The sequence below is a fragment of the Histoplasma capsulatum genome, assembly GCF_000150115.1.
Source record: "Histoplasma capsulatum G186AR genomic scaffold supercont2.6, whole genome shotgun sequence".
NCBI classification, from domain to species: Eukaryota; Fungi; Ascomycota; class Eurotiomycetes; order Onygenales; family Ajellomycetaceae; genus Histoplasma; species Histoplasma capsulatum.
This window is the reverse complement of record NW_025544806.1, coordinates 696,467-720,005: the sequence shown is the minus strand read 5'-3', so window position 1 is coordinate 720,005 and position 23,539 is coordinate 696,467. Positions and strand designations below refer to the sequence as shown.

Here is a 23,539-nt window from a genome sequence, read left to right as displayed (position 1 = left end):
GAGAACATCATACAACCCTCACATCCCATCATATTATAGTGTCCTCATACACATAAATGCAATTAACTCCCCAAATACTTCTCAATATCGTAGCTCGCATAAAACATCTCCCTCAATTTTTCTCCCTTCTTCTTGCCCTCCACCTCCATCTTCCTCACCTGCTTTGCATTCAGCTTCTCCACCCTTGTCCTCGCCTGCTTCGCCTTCTCTGGTTGCTTAACGCCTAGGCCAAGGGTATCGTGCTTTACCCTAGGTTTCAGAGGCACCGCGATACCCTGGCCCTGAGGGCCTAGGCCCAGACGCGAATCTGGATCCCAGCCTTGTGCTGAAAGATACTTAAAGCCTGTTCGTGTGCGGTCGATGGCGGAAGGCGGGTGAGAGTGCGGGAGGCAAACTTGGTGCGCAAGCGTGGCCTCATGGGGATTCGAGGTATATTTTGCCATCTGGCTGGAGGAGGAAGAGGAATCTAGAGACGGAGAAGGGAACGGTGGAAGCGGTAGGTCACAAATTTCGCAGGTTGGTTTGGTGGATATGGATGTGGTGGTTGAGGTTGTTTGGTGAAGTTTCGACTTCCCAACGTCTGATGAGGAAGAAAGGACGATTGATAGGTACCTGTCGCCGATCGAAAAAGTATTCGGTGTGCTGAAGCTGGATGTCTCTTGTGGTGAGGAGGATATAGCACTGGCAGATGTTTCGCTAGAGGGGATGAAATGGACTCGTTTCCTCTTGATACCGGCTCCAAAGACTCGCTGGCCTTCGAGAGAGACGAAGTATTCATCATCGTCGTATGACATTTTCAGCCATTTATCGTTTATATTCTCCCCTCCCCCCAATTCCTGGACCAAAAAGTCGTCACAGTGGAGAGTTGCACTTCGGTGGCGTTGGCAGATCGACGATGGATGCGCGCTAACTAATTAGCGCGCGAATGGACTGCTGACGTAATATTCTAACCAACAGATGACGAGGAGTTAAATTCAAACGCTGTAGCCAGGCATGAGCTTCTCCCCTCCCGGGGCCGTTACCATAGCTGGAGACGTATTCCATAATGCCGGTCCCTCTCCTGGCACACTGGGTGGTCGATGGTATCTCGAGCATCCCATATGCAGTCCCAACGTTGAAGACGGCCCCGGCGGTCGCCCTCATCGTCCTGTTGAAACGCTACTTTGGAGGCGCAAGGAATACTTCGGAGCGTCTGATGCACTCTAAAGTAGTCATGATAACAGTATGCCAATGCATTTATCCTCAAAGCCAATTTTTACACCCATCTTATATTTTTGCTTCTAGGGCGGTACATCAGGAATTGGAGCTGCAATTGCACAAAGCCTAGCTTCCCAAGGCGCGCAGCTCATTCTTCTCACACGACATGCGCCCTCTGATCCTTTCCTTGTTGACTACATTGACGACCTCCGGAACGCTACTGGTAACCAGCTCATCTATGCCGAGCAAGTTGATCTTTCGTCTTTACATTCCATACGAACCTTTGCTACAAAGTGGATTGATAATGCTCCACCTCGGCGACTGGATATGGTTATCCTCTGTGCCAATACTATAAAACCCTCCCACGCAAACCCTCGAACGACTATAGATTGCTTAGATGAGGAGTGGCAGATCAATTACCTTGCCAATTACCACCTCCTCAGTATTTTAAGCCCTGCACTGCGCGCCCAACCCGCAGATCGAGATGTCAGAGTGATAATCGGAACTTGCTCAAGCTACATTGGCGCAAAATTGGACTTGAAAACCCTCGAATATAGGACCATGCGTACGGCTTCTTCCAATCATACGTCTTCTAAAGCGTCAGCGCGCAATTCGAAACCTGTCAATGGGATAATAAACAATAAAACCGGTAGCAATACTAAAGCAGATCAAAATGGCCTATATGCAACATCGAAACTCGCTCTAATGATCTTTGCTAAGTCCTTCCAATCCCATCTTTCCGCATTTAATAGACCAGATAAACAGCCCTGCAATGCCCGCGTTCTCGTTGTGGATCCGGGCTTTTCGCGTACCCCCGGCACACGACGCTGGATAACAGGTGGTTCATTATTAGGTCTTCTCATCTACCTGATAACATGGCCCATTTGGTGGCTTGTTTTAAAATCTCCACAGCAAGGGTCACAAAGCTTTTTGATGGCTGCAATGGACATTGTACTTGGAGCTCCCGCAGCGAATATTGGTGGAGTCGGGGTTAGTGCTGGCCTCGCTGGAGGGAAACTAATCAAGGAATGCAAGGAACGGGATATCGTGCGCAAAGAGGTTACGGATGAGAAGATAGCGAAGGAATTGTGGGAACTGAGTTCTCGCCAGATTGAGCAGAGGGAGAAAGAGGGTGCTATTCTCCGTGCACTTGAGAAGAAGGAACGGGAGGCTTTGGATACTGAATGAAAGCGAGCGAATTCCACTTTTGGAGTGGATGGTGGAGGTGGAGCAGGCTCGGATCCGGGAAACAGAAACAAACAGCAGACCCCCGGGTCGAGAAGGAGTAGGAAAGCAAAATAGGAAACTCAGAGGGCTGGCTTTGAGTAACCTCATTTTGGGAAGATTCGATATGTAAGGAGTTCTGCGGCGACGGAATACAAGCATATAATAGCGGTTTATTGTTAAGGCGGGCTGGATGTGTTCCAATGCCATAAAATCAGCTTTTTTAAATATATATATATATATATAATTGGAGGCAAGATTAATATAATAATAAGTGGTTTGTTGCCTGATTAAAAGGGTAGCCAATAAGAAACCATTTGTAGAGGTATGAATCTTCCCTCTCACAGGTTTGATCCACTTGGGAACTATATCGAGATGGATGAGAAAGCAAGGAGCAGTCCAATCGCTGCAGAGAGATGGAAAAGCAGTATAAATATGATAGCATAATGTGTGAAAGAAGACCAAAGATTAAAATTAGTTGGGGATTTGTTGCAGCACAATATATCTGTAAATACATATAAAAATTCAATATTTCAAGATTCAACTAGAGACAGTGCTACAAATAGAGAGAAGCAAGCAAGAAAAAAACTGAAAAGTGAAATAAACTAAAGTAAAAAAGATGGGAATAAGCGTATATGATTCTTATGGAGTTTGTCTTATATCAGATGATTCTCTGCTAGTTATACATAGCTTCTTCTTCTAAGGATTAAACCCCTATAGGCGTTTTTACAATGAAAATGCATTAAAATATACCTTGTTAACATCCACATATTTTCATATAAAGGTTACCGTGATGGCTGGTAATTTTTTTATTCAATTTGGCTGCTGATGGTTTTGAAAAATGAAAATAAGACTAGATCATTTACTACTTATCATAAATGAGGTGCGATTTTCTTTCTTTTCTGTTATCTCAGCGTCTATTGTGTTGTACACAACTGCAACACGGAGGACTCTACACGCTTCATCAAAAAACCGATTTTGGAGTTCACTGGACGTTTGCAATGTTTTGCCATTCTCCTATGTAACTAGGGCTGGTAATAGCAAGAGAAGGGGGTACATCGGATTTTTTCACCAAAGTGCTTAAGGAAGAAGTTAGATTGCCTTTTTATTCACCCCAGTTTCTACTTCTTAACAAAATAATTGCTATCTTAACCTCACATGCAGAGAAAGTCCCTGGGCTGAATATCAACCACGTCTATCCTAACGAAAAGAAAGAAAATATAGTCATACGATTTGCCACACATAGCTCTCTCCAAAGTGACGAGACGAGCGGTATACAAAGAGCAAAAGAAAATGGAAGTTGTTTATCATTTAAAACTTCCTAGTTAAGCAAAAAAATTCAATTTACTTTCCCTCCTTCAACTTATCCAGCAGATCCTGCGGCGGCTGCTGCCTATATCCTGCCGGATTATTCTTCGTCCATCGCCACAAATCTTCACATGCCTCCTCTAGCGTTCTAGTCGCTTTCCAACCAAGCTCGCGGTTCGCGCGGCTTGGATTACCGGTGAGGTCCAGCACATCACCAGCGCGACGGCCAACAACTTCGTAAGGGAGATCGCGGCCCACCGCGGCACTGAAAGCTTTGATCATGTGGAAAACGGTACTTCCCTTGCCAGTGCCAAGGTTCCAGGCGCGCACACCAGGATGGTTTGCGCGCAGGTAATTGAGGGCTTGGAGATGGCCAGCGGCCAAGTCGAGGATGTGGATGTAATCGCGGATTGCTGTGCCGTCATGGGAGGCGTAGTCTGTAAGTTGTTGCAGTTAGTGGCAGCTTGGCAGTTACGAAATGGAATTGTATATCCGCTCAAGGGAGCGAGTAAGTTAAATTCAGATATTGGGGGCACTAACCATCCCCATATACAAGGAGCTTCTCTCTCTTTCCTGTGGCTACCTGTGCCAAGAGTGGTAGCAAGTTATAGGGCACCCCCTGGGGATCCTCTCCCATGATTCCGCTTGGGTGTGCTCCTGCGGGGTTGAAATATCTCAACAGGGCGCCATTCCATTTCTCAGCCTCCTGTAACTTTCCTGCCTTGATTGCATTGTTTCGCTCTGCGTTGATGAAGTCCGTAATCGCGGTCTCAACAACGAATTTGGTGTTTCCGTATGGGTTGGTTGGGCCAAGGGGGCACTCCTCAGGAATAGGTATCATATTAGGAAATCGGGTAGCGTCACCATATACGGTGGCGGAGCTAGAGAAGACAATGTTGGTAACATTGTGTCGCTTCATAGCGCGCAGGAGGCATATCGATCCGTAAACGTTGACGTAGTAGTAGTCAAGTGGCTTTTCGCCAGATTCGCCAACGGCCTATTTCGGAAATCAGAAACGTAAGCAAGATACCCAATTATAAGGGTTAGAAAACGTAAAGGTACAACCGGTAGCTAGATATTTCATTTTCTCTTTTACATACTTTAAGTGCCGCAAAGTGGATGACGCTGTCGATGTCTGGGTATTGCTCAAAGGCACGGTCTAGATCCGCCTCATTCGTGATATCAATCTTGACAAAGCCTGGGCGTCTGCCGCAGATCAACTCGATGCGATTGATGGCTTCGTCGGAGGAATTGTACAAGTTATCTGCGATGACGACTTTGTATCCGGCTTCGAGTAGGGCCAGGGCAGTAAAGGAGCCTATGTAACCGGTTCCGCTGGGTTTCACGGCACCTGGGTAAGCAACTGGAACAAATAGCCAGGGAAGATTCATGGGGACGAAGGAGGTTACCCAGTAACAAGAACACTGCCAACAGCCATAATTTGGGCAGTGACGAGGGTGCTTAAGATTTATATGGGGGTATCTGATGGGGTGGTAGCGCTTGGCAGCCTTGTAATGTGAAGGAGCTTAAAGGAAACGGGGAGATAGTTGAAAATACGATTCAAACATATAATTATCAAGTGATACAATCCTCATTGGATATTCTGTGATCGTTGAAGAGAAATAGAAACAGAGCGTAGTCGGGGAGGGTTGTTGTGTGGGCATGGAGGGGTAATTATGTTGTTGCGTGGTGAAGCTCCAAGCCGGTTTCTCGCTGATCGCCGATCCCACCAAAACCGCCCATATTCGCATCATTGTCCTTTACACAGTACTAGTACTTAACGCAGTCGTTGGCTGACTTATGTACTCCAATCGAAATATCGGCATGATCCCTTTATTCTCGCCCTTGCAAACTAGGTACCTAGTAAGCTGGTTTGTGGAATTTACGCAATCAATTTGCGATGGCTAATTCACTAACTACCGAAGATATTACGTAGGTCAATCAATATCTTTGACGATATACATAAATTTATAACGTTCAACTATTTTGATATAACGAGACGACTTGACCAACTAGAATCCGGTTTAATATTTCCTGCAATACATTACGGCAAGCAATGGATGATCGGCAAATTCCCATTCGAATCGCCAAATCTTCGGGCGGTTGGTGGGGAAAGTGTTTGTGTCCATTGGCTGGCCGAATGAAAACACGGGCACGGGAATCTCGGTGGTGGTCCTTTCGGATGGGATCCTAGGAACGGAAAGTGGGCAATTGGTCCGGCAGACAAACAAAACCACCGTCACATCCAGCGACTTGTCCCGGAGAGCGCACAGATAGATCGAGACTTCCGCCTCACCCAAATTCCAAAACTCAGCGTCTCCAAGTGGACGAAATAAAGTTATTTTAAGTTGAGACTAGTGCCAAATAAGCTAGTTATTCTGACTTGAGGTGAGGCTTGGGCCAGGGACAACTTTATGTCAACAACATCAACAACTTGCATTGATTTCTTTACATCGCTGAGATATCACAGCTAGAAGTCTATCAGCATAACATACTGAGACAACATACATACTATTATGGACAATGTCTTTTAGTTTTTGTGCTTCCCTAAGATTTTATTTAGTTGAATGAAAGCTCCTCTTGCTTCTCGTCTTCAGGTTTTTGAGGAATGAATTGATGAAAGAAACTACAAACTCTTGTTTTCGCGATTCTACAGGATTGCTGTCTTTTCTTAATCACTATCTAGCAATCTTGTTGAACCGCTATTTGCTTCCAAATTATTTCATTTCAAGAACTATGCCTTGAAAGCTTCTTCTCTTGCTATTCCCTCTACCGTACTACTTATTCCATTTCAGGGGAAGTCAATGATATATCAATATCTACTAGTATTTAGTATTTTATACTAATAATGCTCCGATATTAAAAACAATAACCCCGCGGCTACAGCGCGGTGTCGATAGCAGTATCGTATCCACCTCTGATGCTTGGGTTTGTGGAACACGGTTGTCAGATCTCAATTTCTTCTGAGAGCTGAAAAAACCCGATCCGTACTGTTTCCGTAATAGGCAATATAACTCCATAGCCCCAAGCAACGTAGTGATAGATATCGCCAGGAACTGGTTGAAATCCGCGACGCAAAAGGGTGAAGACGACCACCAATAACCCAGCCCCTCACTTTTCGAACCGGACGACCAACCCACCCAAGCGACCAGGCAACAGCGGGCCTTTCCCAAATAGTCTAGCCTCTTCATTCACCATTCTCTCCATACAAAGAGTTAAATATGTCCGAAAAGTCCCTACCAAACAACGAGGAAGGGGGCTGTGGCGCACTGGTTAAGAGGGGTACTTGACACAGTCGTACCTGGCACTTCAAGGTTCCAATAGTCCCCCTTAAGTGGCCACTTGTGGTCATCCTACCGTGACCCTGGTCGCGGGTTCGAGGCTAGCCCGCGCTAAACAGTAGGTTTGCGGGAGTTTCAGCGGATCCGTGCTCAATGAGGAGCCAGTGTTTAGTATACTTCTGCTATGGCTGGCTTCGCCATAATGCTCTACTAATTTTTTTTTTCCTTTGGAGGTACCTGCTGCATGATTGGGACATAGATTATGGGATGGTAGTTTTAGTGTGGTCATTAGTTTTTTTTTTTTTTTTTTTTTTTTCTCCCTAAGGCCCTCAACCGCTCAATAACACACCAGACACCGCCTTCCAATTTCACCCCGCGACCTCAGCTTCTCAACCCCTATTCTTCTTATTACTTAGCATGACATTCCAATGACTCCCTCTTCAAGTTCGCCTCGTTACATTTATTTCACCACGTTACACTCCTACTGTTCAAACCCAGCCTACAACGATTTTGGCATAGCATTTTATTCATTTGAATGTGCTCCTCTTGCTGAATTCAATAGAATTACACAGAATCTCGTCAATTCGTTTTTGTGAAATTCGATCATTCCGAGTTACCATGGGCTTTCTCATACTCACTATTACATATTCCGTAGGTCTCTCTTATAGACAGAGCAACTGATAATGTATCAGCGCGGAATCAACATGTCCCCCTTGACTAACCGATCTTAAATTGAAAGTCAGCTATGTATACATGGCACTGCTTATATTCGCCACTCTAGTTGACAGTGTTCGGGGATAATAGCGAAGCTGTGAACAGACTATGTATCTAGCAATATTCCTTTTTTTTTTCTTCTCCCTTCTCACTAGATGTAGAGGGAAAACCTAAATCCCTCAATAAAGTAAAAGGTTCTGGCAGCTGATCAGCATCATTCAAATACCCCTCCCTCCTTTTGCGGATAGACTGAGACAATGGTTTTTAGATTTCGGAATGTCATGAAAGTAAGTAAAGACAGAAAGAAACGTCAAGGTGGAATAACATGACGAGGGAAACGAGGTGCTCGAGTTATGATAATAATAATAATAACAATGAAAGAATATATAAAGCCAAAACGCATTGCGGGTGATGCGAGGATTCTTTTTGTTGGAGCCTGAGGGCAGACAAATCAACACATGATATGGACGATAGTTCAGCGGCCATAAAGGTTAGTTATGATAACGGAAGAGGAATCCATGAAAACAGTGCATATAATCGGACTAGTAAAGAGGAAAGAAACGACTAAAATAGGACGCAGTTGGTATCTTTGCCGCGACATACTATTTACAGGATTAATTGCACATGATGGGAAGCCATTTTCAACTCTCTCATCCTAAACTGCATCCCCTTATTGAATAAAGAATGGAAAGGAAAGTAGAATATTGTATGAAGGTGGCTCAAATACGTCATGGATGTATTCGCGTTAGCAATAAATTTTTCAATATCCGTGATGAGTTTGCGTAACTTCCACTGTTATGCTTCTGCCAAGTATGTTATTTTGAGGACCGGCCCGCGGAATAGTTTGACAAGGGTTAAAATATAGACGATCAAAAGGAGGAATGTATCATCATAGCTGGAAGACCGAAATTCTCCCGTAAGTATACATGTGGCTGGCTATACTTTTATCCCAAGAGTTCAACGTCGAGCCCGATGGCACGCATGAAGAGATTGACATTACCAAGGCGTTGGCTGGCCATGTCCGCCGGAAGAGTTTTGCTTTGAGCGACAGTTTCCATAACTCGATCCCTAAAACGACAAACAAAATCAGCAAAGAGTCCAAATAAAAAGGTATTGAATGCGTCCTAAAGGTCACTCACTTGACAGCAATAACCAAGCGTTGCTGTTGTTCTGGGCTGGCGCCTATACCTACAGCAGCTAAGAACTGCCACACGTACATATCATCTCCACTGTTGATAGTTCCAGGGAAAATGTCGCCAAAGACTGGCTCTAGTCGGTCAAACAGCGTGTTATAGAGCTCCGTCCACGGCTTCCATTGTTCGTCCTCCACGCCGCCAGCTTCTTTAACCAGTTCCGCTCGGCTAAGCAACATGGTCAAAACCCCAAGTCCGACTCGAGTCTTTGCCACTGTTTGAACGTGGGTTTGCCCAATGACAAGACCCAATAGGCCAGTGATAATATTAATTGGCGCCTCGTTAACGTAGCCAAGTAGGCTGGGCATGACAGCATGTGAAAACAGGTCGACTTCTTCCCGAACAGGCAGAGGTGGCTGAGATTCACCAGACTGAAGTTGTGCACGCTGGACAACATCCAACGAATCGAGATGGACAATAATCATGGTGAGGATGGTGACACGTTGCTCTTGGTCTATTTGCCGGAAAATACGAGGGATGGCCTTCTTGCCCTTTGGGTATGACAAAAATGCAATGAAAGGATGAGGAGTTGACGACCCTGGAACGATCGGTTCTAATATTTTCATATCGGCCCAGAGTTTCTGGTTGAGAGATTGCATCTTTTGTCTCCATTCCATATGCCTTTCGACTGATTCAAGATCGCTTTCATCGGGAGGAGGAGGCATATTTCGTTCATGGTCTTCCATTTGCATTAGAGTTCCATATACATTTTCAATGTTGTTCAATATTGATTTCCTATCGCTGGCACTAAGTGCAGTATGGTGGCCCTTCTTAACATTGGAAGTTTTCTGGCCATCAGAGCTATCGGGACGCTTGATGTTTAACAGCGGCTTTGGTGTTTTGGCGTTGCTAAACGAGATTTTACCGAGGCTGCCTTCAATTATCAACTGTTTGTTTTTCGGTCTCAGTTTAGCTGCTTCCACCGCCCTTTGAACCTGCTGCTGCATTCGTTGCATATGGTTGTCTCCGGTATAAAATTGTCGCCTTCCCATGCCTCCCGCAGATCGTCCTCCGGTTTGAAACAGGTAGGTTTGTGCGAAATAACCGAGGGGTTGACGAGGATGTTGTCTTGGTGCTCCCCGGATCTGGCTATAAACTTGATAATAAAAATCCTCAGAGAGTGATGCCTCGCTCTCCGGATCTGTCACGTTGCCTGTTGCGGCGACTAGCTGTTGTAGCTGTATACGCGTAATGAAATTTTTATCTTGTGGAGTCATTAAACCGTTTCCTTTGGAAAGAAGGAATATCTTGTGATTCCGCTTTGCACGTTTTGCATCCTCTATCAAATTTGCTTTTCTCTGCTCCTCGGTCATAGGTACCATATTAGGTGGCATGCCGGATGTCGCAGGTAATGGGCCAGGAGGGCCCATAGATGCCTGTGGTTTGGTGTGGTGGTGCTGAGCTTGTCGCATTGGGTACTGTGGTGCGGGATTTGGCGGCAGTCGATTTTGGTGGTGGTTTGGTGTGGGAGGCATTCCGGGACGAGGCAGCATAGCTTCCATAGGAGGGAAAGACTGTTGGCGTTGGAATGCCTGTGCTGCACGTGCATCCTTCCCTAGCTGAGCATAATGCCCCTGGTCAAGGGGTGGAAATTCCTGAAGCGACAATGGCAGCATACCATCAGGCGGCGGTGCAGGTCTATCATGGAGAGGCATGGTAAGCGGAGCCGCCACCTGCGCAGCGGCTCCTGGGAATTGAGGAATAGTTGGAAGAGGGGGTGGAGGAGCGGAGAGTTGCTCAGTAGCCTGTGGTTTCTTGCTTTGTGCCCGCATTTGCGCCTCGACTTCTTCCAAACTCATTATCTTCTTCGCTGGTGCGGCAGGTTTGAGAGGTTGGGTATCATCTTCTGCCTTTGATTTTTGCCCCACACCCGTCCCCCAAACGGCTGACTTCGCCTGAATCTCAGGGATATAGCCAGGGTCTTGATAGAGCTCGTAACCAGTCCGCGTAGGCTTGGCGGGAGTGCGAGTTGGAGATTTTGGTTTTGATTCACGTGGAGGGTGCTTTAGCTTATATAGCATCTGCTCCTCATCAAGTACGTTTGACATTTGGGCGGTTTTCCCGTAGAAATCAAAATCCTTCCCCACGGGCTTCTCATCTGCTCCTCCGCCAAAGGTGTCATCGTTAAACGCATCTTGGTCCTCGTCCAACTGGTCACCTAACCCATCGTAGGTGTCTTCGAAATCGATTCTTCACATCTGAATTAGTATACTCATATCGCTGCCTGGGAACAAAGAAGGGACAGGGAGATATACGCTTCCTCATCATCTTGGACAACGGCATGGGCAACGTGTGCGAAGGGGTCAGGGTTCTCGAAAATACCCCGCGTTTGTTGGCCAGAGGGGCGATCCCTCGGCAGAGTCGTGTCGAAGCCAAAGAAAGACATGTTGCCCCGACGGCTTGTCTCTGCAGTTGATGAGGCCTCTTGGATTTCGGAGGATTTGGTTTTGCATCAACTTCATCTTTCGCCAGAAGAGGTTTAGCTAACTTCTTGGTCCGTGCGCTATCCGCTTCCGCCTATCAGCCTCCAACGCCCAACCGTCACCTGCATTGGTGCGCAGAATAACGTTCATGGCGGAACTCGAAGATAACCCTACTACGTCTACATTACTTGTGCAGCTGGATAGATGTCTTCTATTGAGGCGGCAATTAATCAAAAGGCTAATCTAGCTTTCTCACACCCTAACTAGACACCGAGGTTGAAAATTCAGCTAGCAAGAACGCGACAGTCTTTGGTCATGATACCGAGATGTTGGCTTGACTACCCAACGCGTGCGTGCATATTTCTATAAGCTATGATACAAAGCCTTCCGTTAGCAAATAGGATACCCAGCCAGGAAGGCGATATATCATTAGACTTACATGGTTTGTGTACGCTTTATCTTTGTTTGCCGCTTGAGCAATGCTTGAGCAATGCTTGTTGTTCATCAAGCCACTGGGCATCATCTCTTTCAGCATATTTGTCCTTCAGGCTCTTTAAATTCTTCTGCATCTAGGTTATTTCCAACATGATATCAAATAACGACATCACCCGCCCCGCTCGACACCAATCTGTCACTCTGAACAACTGCTACAGCCTAGGTCCCTGACAAAAAAAGATTTCCTAGCTGCCGGAAAATGGAAGATTTCTTGCAACAAAAACTCCAAGCATACTCAGAACACTCTGCTTCGGACTTTGGAGCCTTGGGGAAAGTGCTATGAGGGAGGCATTATGCTTCAAACTCTTGAGAAAGTGGTCAACAACATTTTTCATGATCCGTTCGATGTCCTCCTTACAGGATCATCTTACGAAAGAGCACCTTACTGACATTATACACTAGGCGGATTGCATTATTCTCGCTTTTTAAACAGATCAGCAGTGGCGAGAACCTAAAAGAAAGATTGAATACATGCCGGGGTCCAGCATTTAATGCGTATTAATTATTATCGATTAACGCTTTATGTTGCTGTAAATCATCAGGAGGAAACCATATGATTATAAGCGCGTACGGTGATTCCGTATATGCAAGGCTATGTTTTCCCGTGGTATAATAATTGAAATGTCTGAATATTTCCGTTGTCTTGGATGCAAGCAATGACTCCTTGAAACACAGAAAACCCACGCAGCAATGTTGATATTGTGGCCGATTCAATTGATGTGTGTACTTGTTTGGAATTTGCACATCTGGATATGAAACGATTGATGTGACAAATCGCAACATCTCGTGAGATAAATAGATCAAAGTGTAAGCTGGATGGATACTGGCAGCCCTGGATGCCAGGGCACTCGCTTAGATTGAGCGGGCCAATAGCTTAAGGTTGTTAGAGGGATAAGAAGATATTTGCAGACATGATTTTCACATGGAGTGATGGTTATTGTCCGGAATTTGTCATCCTTGACCGAGACCAAAGGCACAAGTACCCTTCGAGGCATCAGTGTCTTGATCCAGGGTTTGATTTCCGTTGCCTTTCAATGACGAAACATTGCTGACCCCTAAATAAATTTAAATGGTGCCTCAGATGGCCAAGTGTGAGGTGGCCACCGGGGACATGTGTGCGTACTTCGGCCGTTCGCATCCGATCCGATCTCATGCAAGTTGTTAAAACAGGACTGTCAGGCCGTAACCTTCTGGAGTTTCCTGGTTGTGTAAAAATATCATATTTCCTCTTTATCTACAATAAACAAACGATGGCGATTCTCCGGCCATTGATCTCATCTGAATTATTAGTCGAATGATCCTCCAGAACTTCGATCCCTGGTGACAGGATTACGTAAATCAGGGGACTCGGGGGGTCAGTAAGTAGTTGTTTGCGCTCAGAAAAAGGACGTAACGACAGTTTGGTGAAAGCTTCGGACAGCTTCTTTGCTGTTCTTGAAGAGGAAAAAAGTTCGCAAGCTGACAGCGACCCTGGGGGATTTCTCGAGAGCCAGCTTCAGTGAAAACATGTCGTTGCATTAAAGTTCTCCTGATCAACAAGTTGTCAGTAGTGGTCTGGTGGAGGGTTGCAGATCTGTGCGGGCAAGCGCGCGTCTACTGGAGGGTTTTGGATACTACCACATGCCCTTGAAATAATACTCTACAGGGTGTACTACAGTCTGTACCTTATGGTTTAGACAAAGATGAGCGCGCGGTCCAACTTTGGACACTTCCGTAGCTCATTTTCATAACACTCAGCCGATTCGTCCATGAAGTCATATTGAACCATTGGTTTCGACTGCGTGTATCATCCGGCGTCCTGGCCAGGGTCCGAATATGCAGATTACGCGTCATGTTACTTCGAAAAAGCCTTGTTACCTAGGTATTTCCCACTGATTATTTTGTCGAGGCACAGTTAACTCATATTCCTCCCTGGAGATCAGCTCCAGAAAATTGCAGCAAGTGGGCATCTGACATGTTCGCGCCCCATTTGACAAACGTTTGCTGTTTTCATCAAAACGGACATATCCATGGTTTTGGGTAGAACACAAATTCTTCGATCACAAAGAGTTCCAATCTTTGCACAAGCTCATTGGGACCTGGTGTAGAAGTAGCACTGGTAAGTAACTTGTGTGCAAAAAATACTAAAATAAATATCCATTGTATTCTCTTAAATAATAGGCTCGTTCTGCTCTCCCCGTTTGGTGAATTGTCCAGTGACAATAATATTTGGACGTGAAATGTTCCGTGCAAGTTGACGTTCGAGCAAAAAGCAAAGGGTGGCGACTCGGGAAGAAATATCACCACCTCTCTCATGTCATCGCGTAACTTTTAGCTGCCTCTCATGGTTCATTGTTCTCAGAGTTCGCTTGTGAGTTGCAGTGTCCAGGCAATAAATGAATGTCATTAGTCGACTATGGAGGAAAATACTCTACATAGCCAAGCTGAACCCATCCAGCCCAGACGGGCCGCACGGCCAAAGCCTGGACCCAATAATTGGAACACAATACCAATGATGGCAGAGGACTAGTAACGGTGTGTTTGAGACTTGGCCAGTAGTCAATCGTACCAGGCACGAAGGCGGCGCCGCAGAACGCTTTTGCGTATGAGACACAGATCCAGCGGCTGAGGAACAGCGCAAAGAAGTTGGACAAACCAGCCCTTGGCATCGTACTGGACACATCCCATTAGCCACCCAATAAATTACAAGTTTCGCGACAAGTAGGCAGTTGGCCCTACCCATTACCACAACGTGGGTATAGTTGCTGTGAAAGGTCCAATCCAGGGGACTTTCTTGAGAAGCAAGACTCGGGAACAATCTCGGAATAACGGTCGAGGTGCGTGCTGATCAAGAACCGAGGCTATGAATAGTCACCCACGTGAACAGGATTTTGCGCGTGGATGGTTGACCGTATTGGTAATAACAAATACCGGCTCGCGTAATTCCACTCTCGGCCTCGTCACCGTTCTTGCGCCAATTGTCTAGACACCAACCGCAACGGAGCCCCCTTGGGATCTTGACAACTCTCCTTCTCCAACTCCCCAGCGAGTCCACGAACAGATCACTGGCTTTTCTGTTCACGAACCCCGGCATCCTCCCGTTCCAACCGGCCAAAACAGATCGGATGGGCCGCCAGGATTGTATCCTTTTCTAATCCCTACCCCGAACTTCCGCCACTCGCTTTTTGTGCCTTGTCATTCTCTTTGATTGCTCGTATAGAAGGGAAAATACTCTTTGACAGATATCGGTGTGGAATGGGTCTTTTGACTTGGCCTAACAACCCGATATCAAATCCTAGTGTTTCGGATTTCCTTTGAATTGGAACCCAGTTTATACCCTTTTTTTCCCTCCTTAGCTTTTGAAATTTCAAAGGACAACGACAGGAAAAAGGGACGAGAAAAAGACGAAGCGAATTTCCGCGTCTGTGTGAACCAGAACGTGGTTGACAGACCCCTGCGCCGTGATGAATTCGGTCTCTGGAAAGTACCTACGGTACATTCTATTTGCAGTGCTGGTTAGTTGTTCTCCGCGGTCGATTTGAATCCAGGAAACTGACCTTGGCCTCATCTTTAATTTTCGGTTCGAAAGTGTGTTGCAATTCTACATTTCATATCATACTCCTCACTACCTCTCCCGAGCACAAGCGATGTCGTGTCCAACCTCAGGTCCGGGTCAAAACAAACCAGCCATAGCCCCTCAACTCCTCTATCAGTTTCACCACTTTCCAACACTTCTTCAACTGTTCCAGCACCTGCCTATGAACGAGTAAACGCAACATTCGTGACTTTGGCCAGAAATGGGGATATTTGGGAGATCGCCAAGTCGATCCGCCAGGTGGAGGACCGATTCAACCGGAATTATCACTATGACTGGGTCTTTCTTAATGACGTGCCCTTCAACGACCAATTCATAAAGATAACTACTGCTCTTGTATCGGGGAAAACGCATTATGGAGTCATTCCGAAAGAGCACTGGTCGTTCCCTGACTTTATCGACCAGGCAAAAGCCGCCAAGGTTCGGCAGGATATGAAGGAGAAACAAGTCATCTACGGAGATTCCATCAGCTACAGACACATGTGCCGTTTTGAATCTGGATTCTTTTTCCGCCAGGAGCTCCTCCAGAAATTCGACTACTATTGGCGAGTGGAGCCCAGCATCGAATATTTCTGTGACATCGGTTTCGACCCGTTCAAGTTCATGAAAGACAACAAGAAGAAATATAGCTTTGTTATCAGTCTGTATGAATACAGAGACACCGTAGCTACGATCTGGGATAGTGTCAAGAAATTCATGGAGAAGTACCCTCAGCATATTGTAGAGGACAATAACCTGGAATTCATCAGCGAGGATGGAGGGAAGACATATAACCTTTGCCATTTTGTGCGTATCCCCCTCCTTCGCCCATGCGTTTGTGACCTCTTTATTAACGAACGTTTTGATCACTTTCTGCAGTGGTCGAATTTCGAAATTGGTGATCTCAACTGGTTGCGATCGCAAGCCTACCTCGATTATTTCGATATCCTAGACAAAGATGGAGGATTTTTCTATGAAAGATGGGGTGATGCGCCTGTACATTCCATCGCGGCTGCCCTCATGCTCAAAAAGGAGGAAATCCACTTCTTCAATGAGATCGCTTATCGCCATGTTCCCTTTGTCCATTGCCCGACGGGCGAGCAGATGAGATTGGATCTGAAATGCCACTGCAATCCCCGTGACAACTTCGACTGGAAAGGATATTCTTGTGAGTACAAAGTCCAAACAGGGTTACATGCCATCACCATAATTCATAAAATCAATGCATTTTCAGTTTTTATCCCCAATTACTCGCCCTGACGCTATTTTCGTATGCAGGTACATCCCGTTACTTCGACATTAATAAGATGACGAAGCCTAAAGGTTATGAAAAAGAAACGGACTGACCGAACTGGCTTCTCACAATCTTTTGCGGTATCATCATCCTGACCGTTGTACTAATAGTAGCAAGTTGCGTACGCCTTGGAAAAGATAGCCTAAGTCCCATTTTCTCTTCCCCCTCATCCTATATACCTCCATCCTCCGCTTCCCCAATCCTACATTCTCTTATTTCACCCTGATATTTGCCTTTAATCGTCATTATTTCCTTCGCATTTTGATGCCCTCGTGTGCTTCATTCATAAGTTGACATACGTTTTCATACCCCATCCAGGCTGTATAGACATGGGATATTTTGCATTTCCTTGCCCCCTTTGCTTTTATTAATATTTTCTATTCCTTGTCGTTTTCTATTTCCGCTTTTATTGAAATTTCACGGAGTCATGTGGAAAAATGTACGTTTTCTTATTAAAATATTTTTGTGATTGATTTGTTTTTTTCCTCTGCTTCTTATGGGTTGTCAGCCCCATATGAAGCATGTCATGATTTAATAGTTGTATACATCCACACGAAAACCAAATCATCCATTATAATGATTATATATAAAGTTATATATATATATATTCTCTTTGTTTCATTTCATCTCCCAGGAAAGAAGAAATGAAGAGAAAAGTCCATGTTTCACGGAGATTGATGATATTTTTGCAGTACATGTCAAATGACCCTGTTATTTTATTTTTAATCGTGGTGATCTTGTGCTTTTAAATCGAGAGTTATGCGTCTGGTGCCGAGGAATGGCAAATCGAGGAAAGAAGAAGGAATGAGTAGATATTTGGGAAGTTTTAAAATGAATGGTTCTGCTTTTTTTTAGCAATAGCGAAGGCCACCAAAACCTTTTGAATTCAATGAGTTCCATAAGTGCTCTCCCATCGGTGCTAGAAGTAGCACATTGGGGGGAGGGGCAGAAGATAGAAGTAACTAATGTACGCTTTACTAACTCTTGATTGATGGATCAAATCTATGGCAGAATACATGGCGATGCTCGCACATCACAAAGGATATAAATGGATCCAAATCGTACATTCGGAGTAGGAGAAAAACAAAAGCCCCCCACTCCTATCTCTCTTCTTCTCTTTCTAACTTTCCCTCACGTCCTCTCCTCTATCTACCCGAACTGCATTAAGCACTCTTCGGCTTCTTCGTCCCGTACTTCGAGCGGCTGGTGATACGGTTGCCAACGCCAGACTATTTTGTTATAAAAGGAATGGTTGGTTAGCTTTCCTTTTTTTTTTTTTATCACGCCCGTGCCATAATGACAATGTTCGTCTCTTTATGTACATAGGGGCAACAATATAATGGGCGAGATGACGAAAAATGAAACATACCAAATCCAACGCTCCACGGACAAGATGGTACCGCACACCAGGACAATCCTGTGCCCGGCCGCCTCTAATCAACACGACGCTGTGCTGTTGGATGTTGTGGCCTGTATTATTGATTTGGCGAGGACGAGGGAAAAAAAGAATTAGTATTCCCATACATAACACCACAATAAATAAATAAATATATAGACATAGAATTCCACTCCTCTCTCGGAAAAAAAAAAGAACGAAATATAAAAACTGACCTTCGCCTGGGATGTACCCCGTAACAACCGCGCCATTAGTCAACCGGATTCTCGCCGTTTTGCGCTCTCCAGAATTAGGCTTCTTCGGCTTCGTGATTCCCGTCTTCAGACACACGCCTTTCATCTGCGGCCGGCCTACAAGCGCGGGCGAGGTGGTTTTCCGCGCACGCTTGCCCTTCCGACAACCCCGACGGACTTGGTTCAACGTGGCATTGTGGTAGAGAGTGCTAGAGAATTTCCGCGATGGTGAAGAGAGGGACGATGGTGTACATATATATTGGACGGATGTCAGTTTACGGCGTAAGGGAGGTGTGGTGTGTGGTGGTCGGTGGAGGAGGGAAAAGGTGCGCTTGGAGGAGGTGGACAGGGGTGAAGAGAGGCAATATGGGCGGGATATGAAGTGTCGTAGGGAACGGATTACCCCCGCGGAGGGCGTTGGCGGTGACATGCTGAGCCAGTGCTGTGGTTAATTGGCGGTAGAAAGGGCTTTTGAAAGTCTGGGATGAAGCCTTTGATGCGTGTCCGAAAAGGGAAATTTACAGGTTGAGATTGAGTTCTGATCACGTGGTATATAACTGCGCTTTTGGTCTATGTAGATGGCCGGGGGGACCTTGACGCGGTTGCTTTTGCCTGGACGAACAGGTCCAAATAAATGGCTGCCATCAGCTCCTTCACATCATCCAATTCCGCTCATTCCAAGAACTCTATCTCATCTCGCAATTTGCTTCATACGTAGTCCCATTCGCTCACATTCCACCTTCATCCCAAGTCCCAAATTCCTCCTCCCACCCACTACCTCATCATGGTATGTCATTCCCACACTTCATCTTAGCTCTCCGCCTACTGCCGTACTGATCCCAAGAACAGCCTCTCCGCATCGCACCCGCCGCGTCCAACGCAACCCAGACCTCAAATACAGCCTCAGTCCCTCATTTAAGCAAAGGTGCCCCATCTGCCCCAGGCGTCCACGACACCCTCCGCGCCTCCCTCACAGCCGCACCAACGACACAACAGCGAGTCCCCGCTTCTACACACCCGCTCGAAGCTCGTCTGCTACAGTGGCGCCAAACACACGATGCGATGAAGATGGAATCGTTAAGAAGGGTGTATGGCATCGCGGAGCCGATCAGGAGGGGCATGGAATTGAAGATCGTGCAGGAAGGACAGTGGAAGCCAGCTGCATTGGGAGGACGTAACGAGAGTAGTATTCATGCGGATATTTTGGCGCTGGGAGGTAGGGAGACGGAGGTTACGTGGGAGGATGTCTTTGACGGTATGTTTACTTTTCTCTTTTATCGTCCTTCGTCGTGGTATTGTTGGAGATTCAAGATAGTGGACTGGGAGGTTTCTTTGCTAGGACATATCATCACTGGCATGCATTCTTCGTTATCTATGCATTCTGGATTTCTCGACTTCCATTTCCTCTGTTCACCCCCGATGCGGAAAACATCTAACCGTTTCCTTTGTTTACTCTAGGTGACGAGCTTCGAGAACCTTCCTCCTTCCATGACGAAATGGAACACCGACTAAAGATGAATTGGTAATACCTTTTTCAGTCAGCGACTATTTAGCCAAGCTATTATATGTACCGTCCTTTTCCCATTTCCTTCCATCCAACGGCTATTTATTTTTCTTTCACGCTTCCAGCTTTTAGAAAATTAAATTCTCAAATAAAGCGAATTGCTCTTGGAATTCTCCCTTTCCTCTTTCTATATATATATATATAATGTCTTCCGAACATGTTTTCCGTTCTCCGAATTTCATCTCCAAATTAAGAAATAATGGGTTCATCGTAAAAGCCACAAAACGAAGCAACCAGCTTTAGGCTCCCTTCTCTTCCTCTTCTACTTCTTCATTTTGACAGGACAAAACAAAAATCAAAGATGAGGTAAAATTCCCATTTTTGATTCTTATCGACAACAAAAATCAATGGTGAGCGGAGCAGGAATGGGGAGTTTCGACACGCCTCGAATGACCATCCTCATTTCACATTGACTAAAGTATATATATATATAACTATCCTTCTGCCAAACAAGCCACCCTCCGCCGCCTTGCTCCCTCTCCCTATCTATCTCTACCTCGCCAAGGTGAAAGCTACCCACCCCACATTGACATTTCACAGACGGTTTAAAGAATTCGAAATTTCTCTGGCCCCCAGAAGCACCCGGCGCACGCAATCAAAACCCTTGATGAGAAGGATAGGGGGAGGAATATATCCCCAACCCCATCCCTGTCCTCCTCTTCCAATCAATGAATGGGTGGAACTAGTGTGGTTGTAGTTGTGGTTGTAGAGCAGTGCAGTGCAGTTGCTCAGGCAGCATACGCTGTGTATATATAAAAGTTATACAATACATCATCCATCTCTTGACTTACCCATCCCTCTACCCATCCCATATGGAAGGAAGGCCGATTGATGGCAAATACAAATACACCCACAGAAACGCGTACAATTGGATACAATTGTGTATATACAATGCACATGTACTGTACAACATAAATACCCGCAATTCAAAGCCGGTAACAACAACGATCCATTCATCCATATACATATATATACCTAATAAGTGTTGGTTACGCACGCACACTATGTATGTACAGATAATGCAACAAAGAGGAGAAAAATAAAACAACGCAGACATGTGTCTCCCTCCCACTCTCACCTTCGGCTTCACCTTAGCAATAGTCCCCCACACCCTTAATCTCCTCCGCCATTATGCGAAAACAGCAAAGGCTGCTGCTAAAAAAGCAAAATCAAGTCCCATCGCCAGAGAAAGGCGGTAATATGAAATGGAGAAGAAGGGGCGGAACATGGAAACTCAATTCCGTGGATGGCAGGAGAAAAGGAATTCAACCGACCCATTCAATATATATATGTATATATACCACTAGCCGCTGTGGTGATAAGAATACTAATGGTAATGATGGTAGTGACAATGATCAAGCACAAGCGAGAAAAGAAAATGACGTGTATTGAAAGCAATTGGTACACAAAATGAAACATCAAGGGAGGGGGGAGAGGAAAAAACAATATGCCCCGTTTACTCAACCCTCACCCTAACCCTAGCGTCTTATATAAGGTTCGATTCGTAGTAGAAAAGAGAGAAGACGGGGGAAAGAAAAATAATGGTAAAACAAAAACAACCAGTCCCTACACCTGCCGTGCATGCATTGAACAAAAGGAAATCACAAAAAAAGCAGCAAATATCAAAGGAAAATGGAAAAAGGGAAGGAAGCAATGTATTCATAACCAAAAGTGTGGAAAGGGGATTGCGGATAAAATGGGGTACTTTCTAAAAAAAAAAAAAGAGAAAAAGACATGTCAAATGTCGAATTGGCAGCCGGAAAAATTAAAATAATCGAGACAGAAAGTGCTTAGGCGCAAGTTGCAAAATATATTGAAGCGGAGTTCAGCAGAAAATCCAGCTGCAAGATGGCTCTAAGGAATTGGAAAGCACAAGTTGCGGGTAGACCAACAAGGTATAGTTACTGCAATAGACAACACCAGCAACAATAACAGCCAAGGGATGGGATATTATCGAAAGAGACAGGACAGATAAGAGGCCTGGTGTTGACATGAATGGCTGGGGACGAGCCAGTACAGTGATGACGAAATACGGTAATTGGGCTTTCCTTCCCAATCAAGCTGCCTGGTGCATGGGCACAATAGTACACTCGGGACGGCCGGGGTGAAGATAAATGAATATCGCAACAAATTCGGAGGGAGAGAGGAAATGAAAGTAAGCCCGGATTGCAGTTTCTTTGTCGCCCATCTGAGAGTAGAAAAAATACCTCCAGTTCCATGAGAGGTGAGTAAAGCACAGCCACACACGGCCTACAGGATAACACACCGGCATCGGGGGCTATAATCACCGCCATCCCGCTCCCGGCCGGAAGTGGATCTGGTAGCTTTGGCGTCTTCTTCGTCCACGACTTCTTGTGGCTTTATGGTCATGTGGATGACGTTGGGAGCGTTGTGGGTTAATCTCAAATCTGTGACATAATGAGCGGAAGTGAAACGGGTTTGCTTTTGATGGACAAGAACAGAGTTGGATTTCTGAGCAGCGCAAGAGAATCCAGTATAAAGACATTCAAAGTTGGAGGCTTAAAAAGTAACATACCGGATAGCGGAGCTTTGTCGTCTAATAATTTTCCGAATGATATCAAACGTATTGAACTTGGGAAGGGAGGTCGAGGTTCCCACTCTGCAATTCAATAAATATCGTAATTTGTCAGTTCACATTGCCCCCCAGAACAAGCGCGAGAAGGAACAGGGGGTGGTCGCGTGCTCTCCATTGCAGGAAAAAAAGAAAAAAATCCCCACAGGAGACATACCAGATCTCCACTCCCTCCAAATCAGTTCTTTCAGAGTATATACGCTCATCGCATAGGGATTGAAATCAGGCACATCCACCTGCCGTTTTCGCAGGTACTTCGCATCAATCTTGAATGGATGCCTGGCTCCGGTTATCAGAAGAAGGTCTATATTCAACACCATGCCAGGATCCTCCAATTCTTTACCCGTCACGCCTGGTAGCTCCGACGAGGGGCCAACGGCAGGGCTGCATTGCTTAGTTTCCTCGGTCTCACTGGTAGGTTGTGTGGCGGACTGTATTTGTTGTGGGGGAGGTTCTGTGTTAGTTGTGGTAGTCGGCGCGGATTGGGAAGCGGTGGCATCATGAGGCTGAGATGTCGGTGAAGGGGGCGTATTTTCTCTAATCGTGGTGCTCGTGCCTGGGGGCTCTGAACGTTCAGCGGCTTCTATTGTGGCGGGGGGATGCGACGAATCTGTCACAGCGGGGTCGGATGAAGATGTAGCGGTGGCATCAGTAGTGTCGTCGTCGTTGTTGCTGTTGCTGTTGCTGCTGCCTTTGTTGATGTCGTCGTCATCATGGCGAACCGGTGCTGGGGGAGGAGCGTTCGTCGCCGTCATCGCCGTCGAGTCAGGGGAATCTCGTTGTGTCGACGGTGCATCTGATATCGGCAGAGCCAGCGGACTCTCTATTTTCTCGGCATCTTCTTGCTGGGATTGTGAATTGGAATCATGGATAGGGATAGGGGTGCCGGCGCTTGAGGCCATGGTCAAAGGGGAAGCTGAGATTCTTGAACACCAGCAATCGAACCGGTGGAAGGTCTAACTATGCGGATGCCAGATGAAATGGAATAGTTAACCTGAAAGCACAAAAGCTGAGGTAAGGATTGACAAAGCCAGGAAATGAGGCCGAAAGAGAGCGTGGGCAGATGTGTTC

At 45.9% G+C, this 23,539-nt stretch overlaps 10 protein-coding genes across 10 annotated transcripts; 4 read left to right on the top strand and 6 right to left on the bottom strand.

The window, feature by feature from the left end:
• Window positions 1–62: 62 nt before the first annotated feature.
• HCBG_04950 (uncharacterized protein) lies at window positions 63–831 on the bottom strand (the record flags this gene model as incomplete). The annotated part of the gene is made up of 1 exon (XM_045431999.1): window positions 63–831. The coding sequence occupies one exon, from the start codon at window positions 792–794 to the stop codon at window positions 63–65; it is 732 nt and encodes a 243-aa protein (XP_045287211.1).
• A 214-nt stretch (window positions 832–1,045) lies between these two features.
• Window positions 1,046–2,710, top strand: HCBG_04949 (oxidoreductase; the record flags this gene model as incomplete). Its single annotated transcript, XM_045431998.1, has 2 exons — window positions 1,046–1,222; window positions 1,285–2,710. 2 exons carry the CDS (start codon window positions 1,046–1,048, stop codon window positions 2,383–2,385), a joined length of 1,278 nt encoding a protein of 425 aa, XP_045287210.1.
• A 766-nt stretch (window positions 2,711–3,476) lies between these two features.
• On the bottom strand, window positions 3,477–5,411 carry HCBG_04948 (UDP-glucose 4-epimerase; the record flags this gene model as incomplete). The annotated part of the gene is made up of 4 exons (XM_045431997.1): window positions 3,477–4,166; window positions 4,270–4,726; window positions 4,830–5,064; window positions 5,139–5,411. The coding sequence occupies 4 exons, from the start codon at window positions 5,165–5,167 to the stop codon at window positions 3,766–3,768; spliced, it is 1,122 nt and encodes a 373-aa protein (XP_045287209.1).
• A 3,257-nt stretch (window positions 5,412–8,668) lies between these two features.
• HCBG_04947 (uncharacterized protein) lies at window positions 8,669–11,303 on the bottom strand (the record flags this gene model as incomplete). Its single annotated transcript, XM_045431996.1, has 3 exons — window positions 8,669–8,792; window positions 8,864–11,107; window positions 11,173–11,303. The coding sequence occupies 3 exons, from the start codon at window positions 11,301–11,303 to the stop codon at window positions 8,669–8,671; spliced, it is 2,499 nt and encodes an 832-aa protein (XP_045287208.1).
• Window positions 11,304–14,228: 2,925 nt separating this feature from the next.
• Window positions 14,229–14,908, bottom strand: HCBG_04946 (uncharacterized protein; the record flags this gene model as incomplete). The annotated part of the gene is made up of 2 exons (XM_045431995.1): window positions 14,229–14,487; window positions 14,694–14,908. The coding sequence occupies 2 exons, from the start codon at window positions 14,906–14,908 to the stop codon at window positions 14,229–14,231; spliced, it is 474 nt and encodes a 157-aa protein (XP_045287207.1).
• A 326-nt stretch (window positions 14,909–15,234) lies between these two features.
• Window positions 15,235–16,734, top strand: HCBG_04945 (glycolipid 2-alpha-mannosyltransferase; the record flags this gene model as incomplete). Its single annotated transcript, XM_045431994.1, has 4 exons — window positions 15,235–15,329; window positions 15,404–16,195; window positions 16,268–16,556; window positions 16,667–16,734. The coding sequence occupies 4 exons, from the start codon at window positions 15,279–15,281 to the stop codon at window positions 16,732–16,734; spliced, it is 1,200 nt and encodes a 399-aa protein (XP_045287206.1).
• Window positions 16,735–17,831: 1,097 nt separating this feature from the next.
• Window positions 17,832–18,741, bottom strand: HCBG_04944 (ribosomal protein S12; the record flags this gene model as incomplete). The annotated part of the gene is made up of 3 exons (XM_045431993.1): window positions 17,832–17,911; window positions 18,052–18,099; window positions 18,294–18,741. The coding sequence occupies 3 exons, from the start codon at window positions 18,739–18,741 to the stop codon at window positions 17,832–17,834; spliced, it is 576 nt and encodes a 191-aa protein (XP_045287205.1).
• Window positions 18,742–19,021: 280 nt separating this feature from the next.
• Window positions 19,022–19,983, top strand: HCBG_04943 (proteasome maturation factor; the record flags this gene model as incomplete). Its single annotated transcript, XM_045431992.1, has 3 exons — window positions 19,022–19,098; window positions 19,161–19,566; window positions 19,770–19,983. The coding sequence occupies 3 exons, from the start codon at window positions 19,096–19,098 to the stop codon at window positions 19,835–19,837; spliced, it is 477 nt and encodes a 158-aa protein (XP_045287204.1).
• Window positions 19,984–20,930: 947 nt separating this feature from the next.
• On the top strand, window positions 20,931–21,598 carry HCBG_04942 (uncharacterized protein; the record flags this gene model as incomplete). Its single annotated transcript, XM_045431991.1, has 2 exons — window positions 20,931–21,070; window positions 21,183–21,598. 2 exons carry the CDS (start codon window positions 20,931–20,933, stop codon window positions 21,265–21,267), a joined length of 225 nt encoding a protein of 74 aa, XP_045287203.1.
• Window positions 21,599–22,125: 527 nt separating this feature from the next.
• Window positions 22,126–23,370, bottom strand: HCBG_04941 (uncharacterized protein; the record flags this gene model as incomplete). Its single annotated transcript, XM_045431990.1, has 2 exons — window positions 22,126–22,283; window positions 22,626–23,370. 2 exons carry the CDS (start codon window positions 23,368–23,370, stop codon window positions 22,126–22,128), a joined length of 903 nt encoding a protein of 300 aa, XP_045287202.1.
• Between the last annotated feature and the right edge of the window lie 169 nt (window positions 23,371–23,539).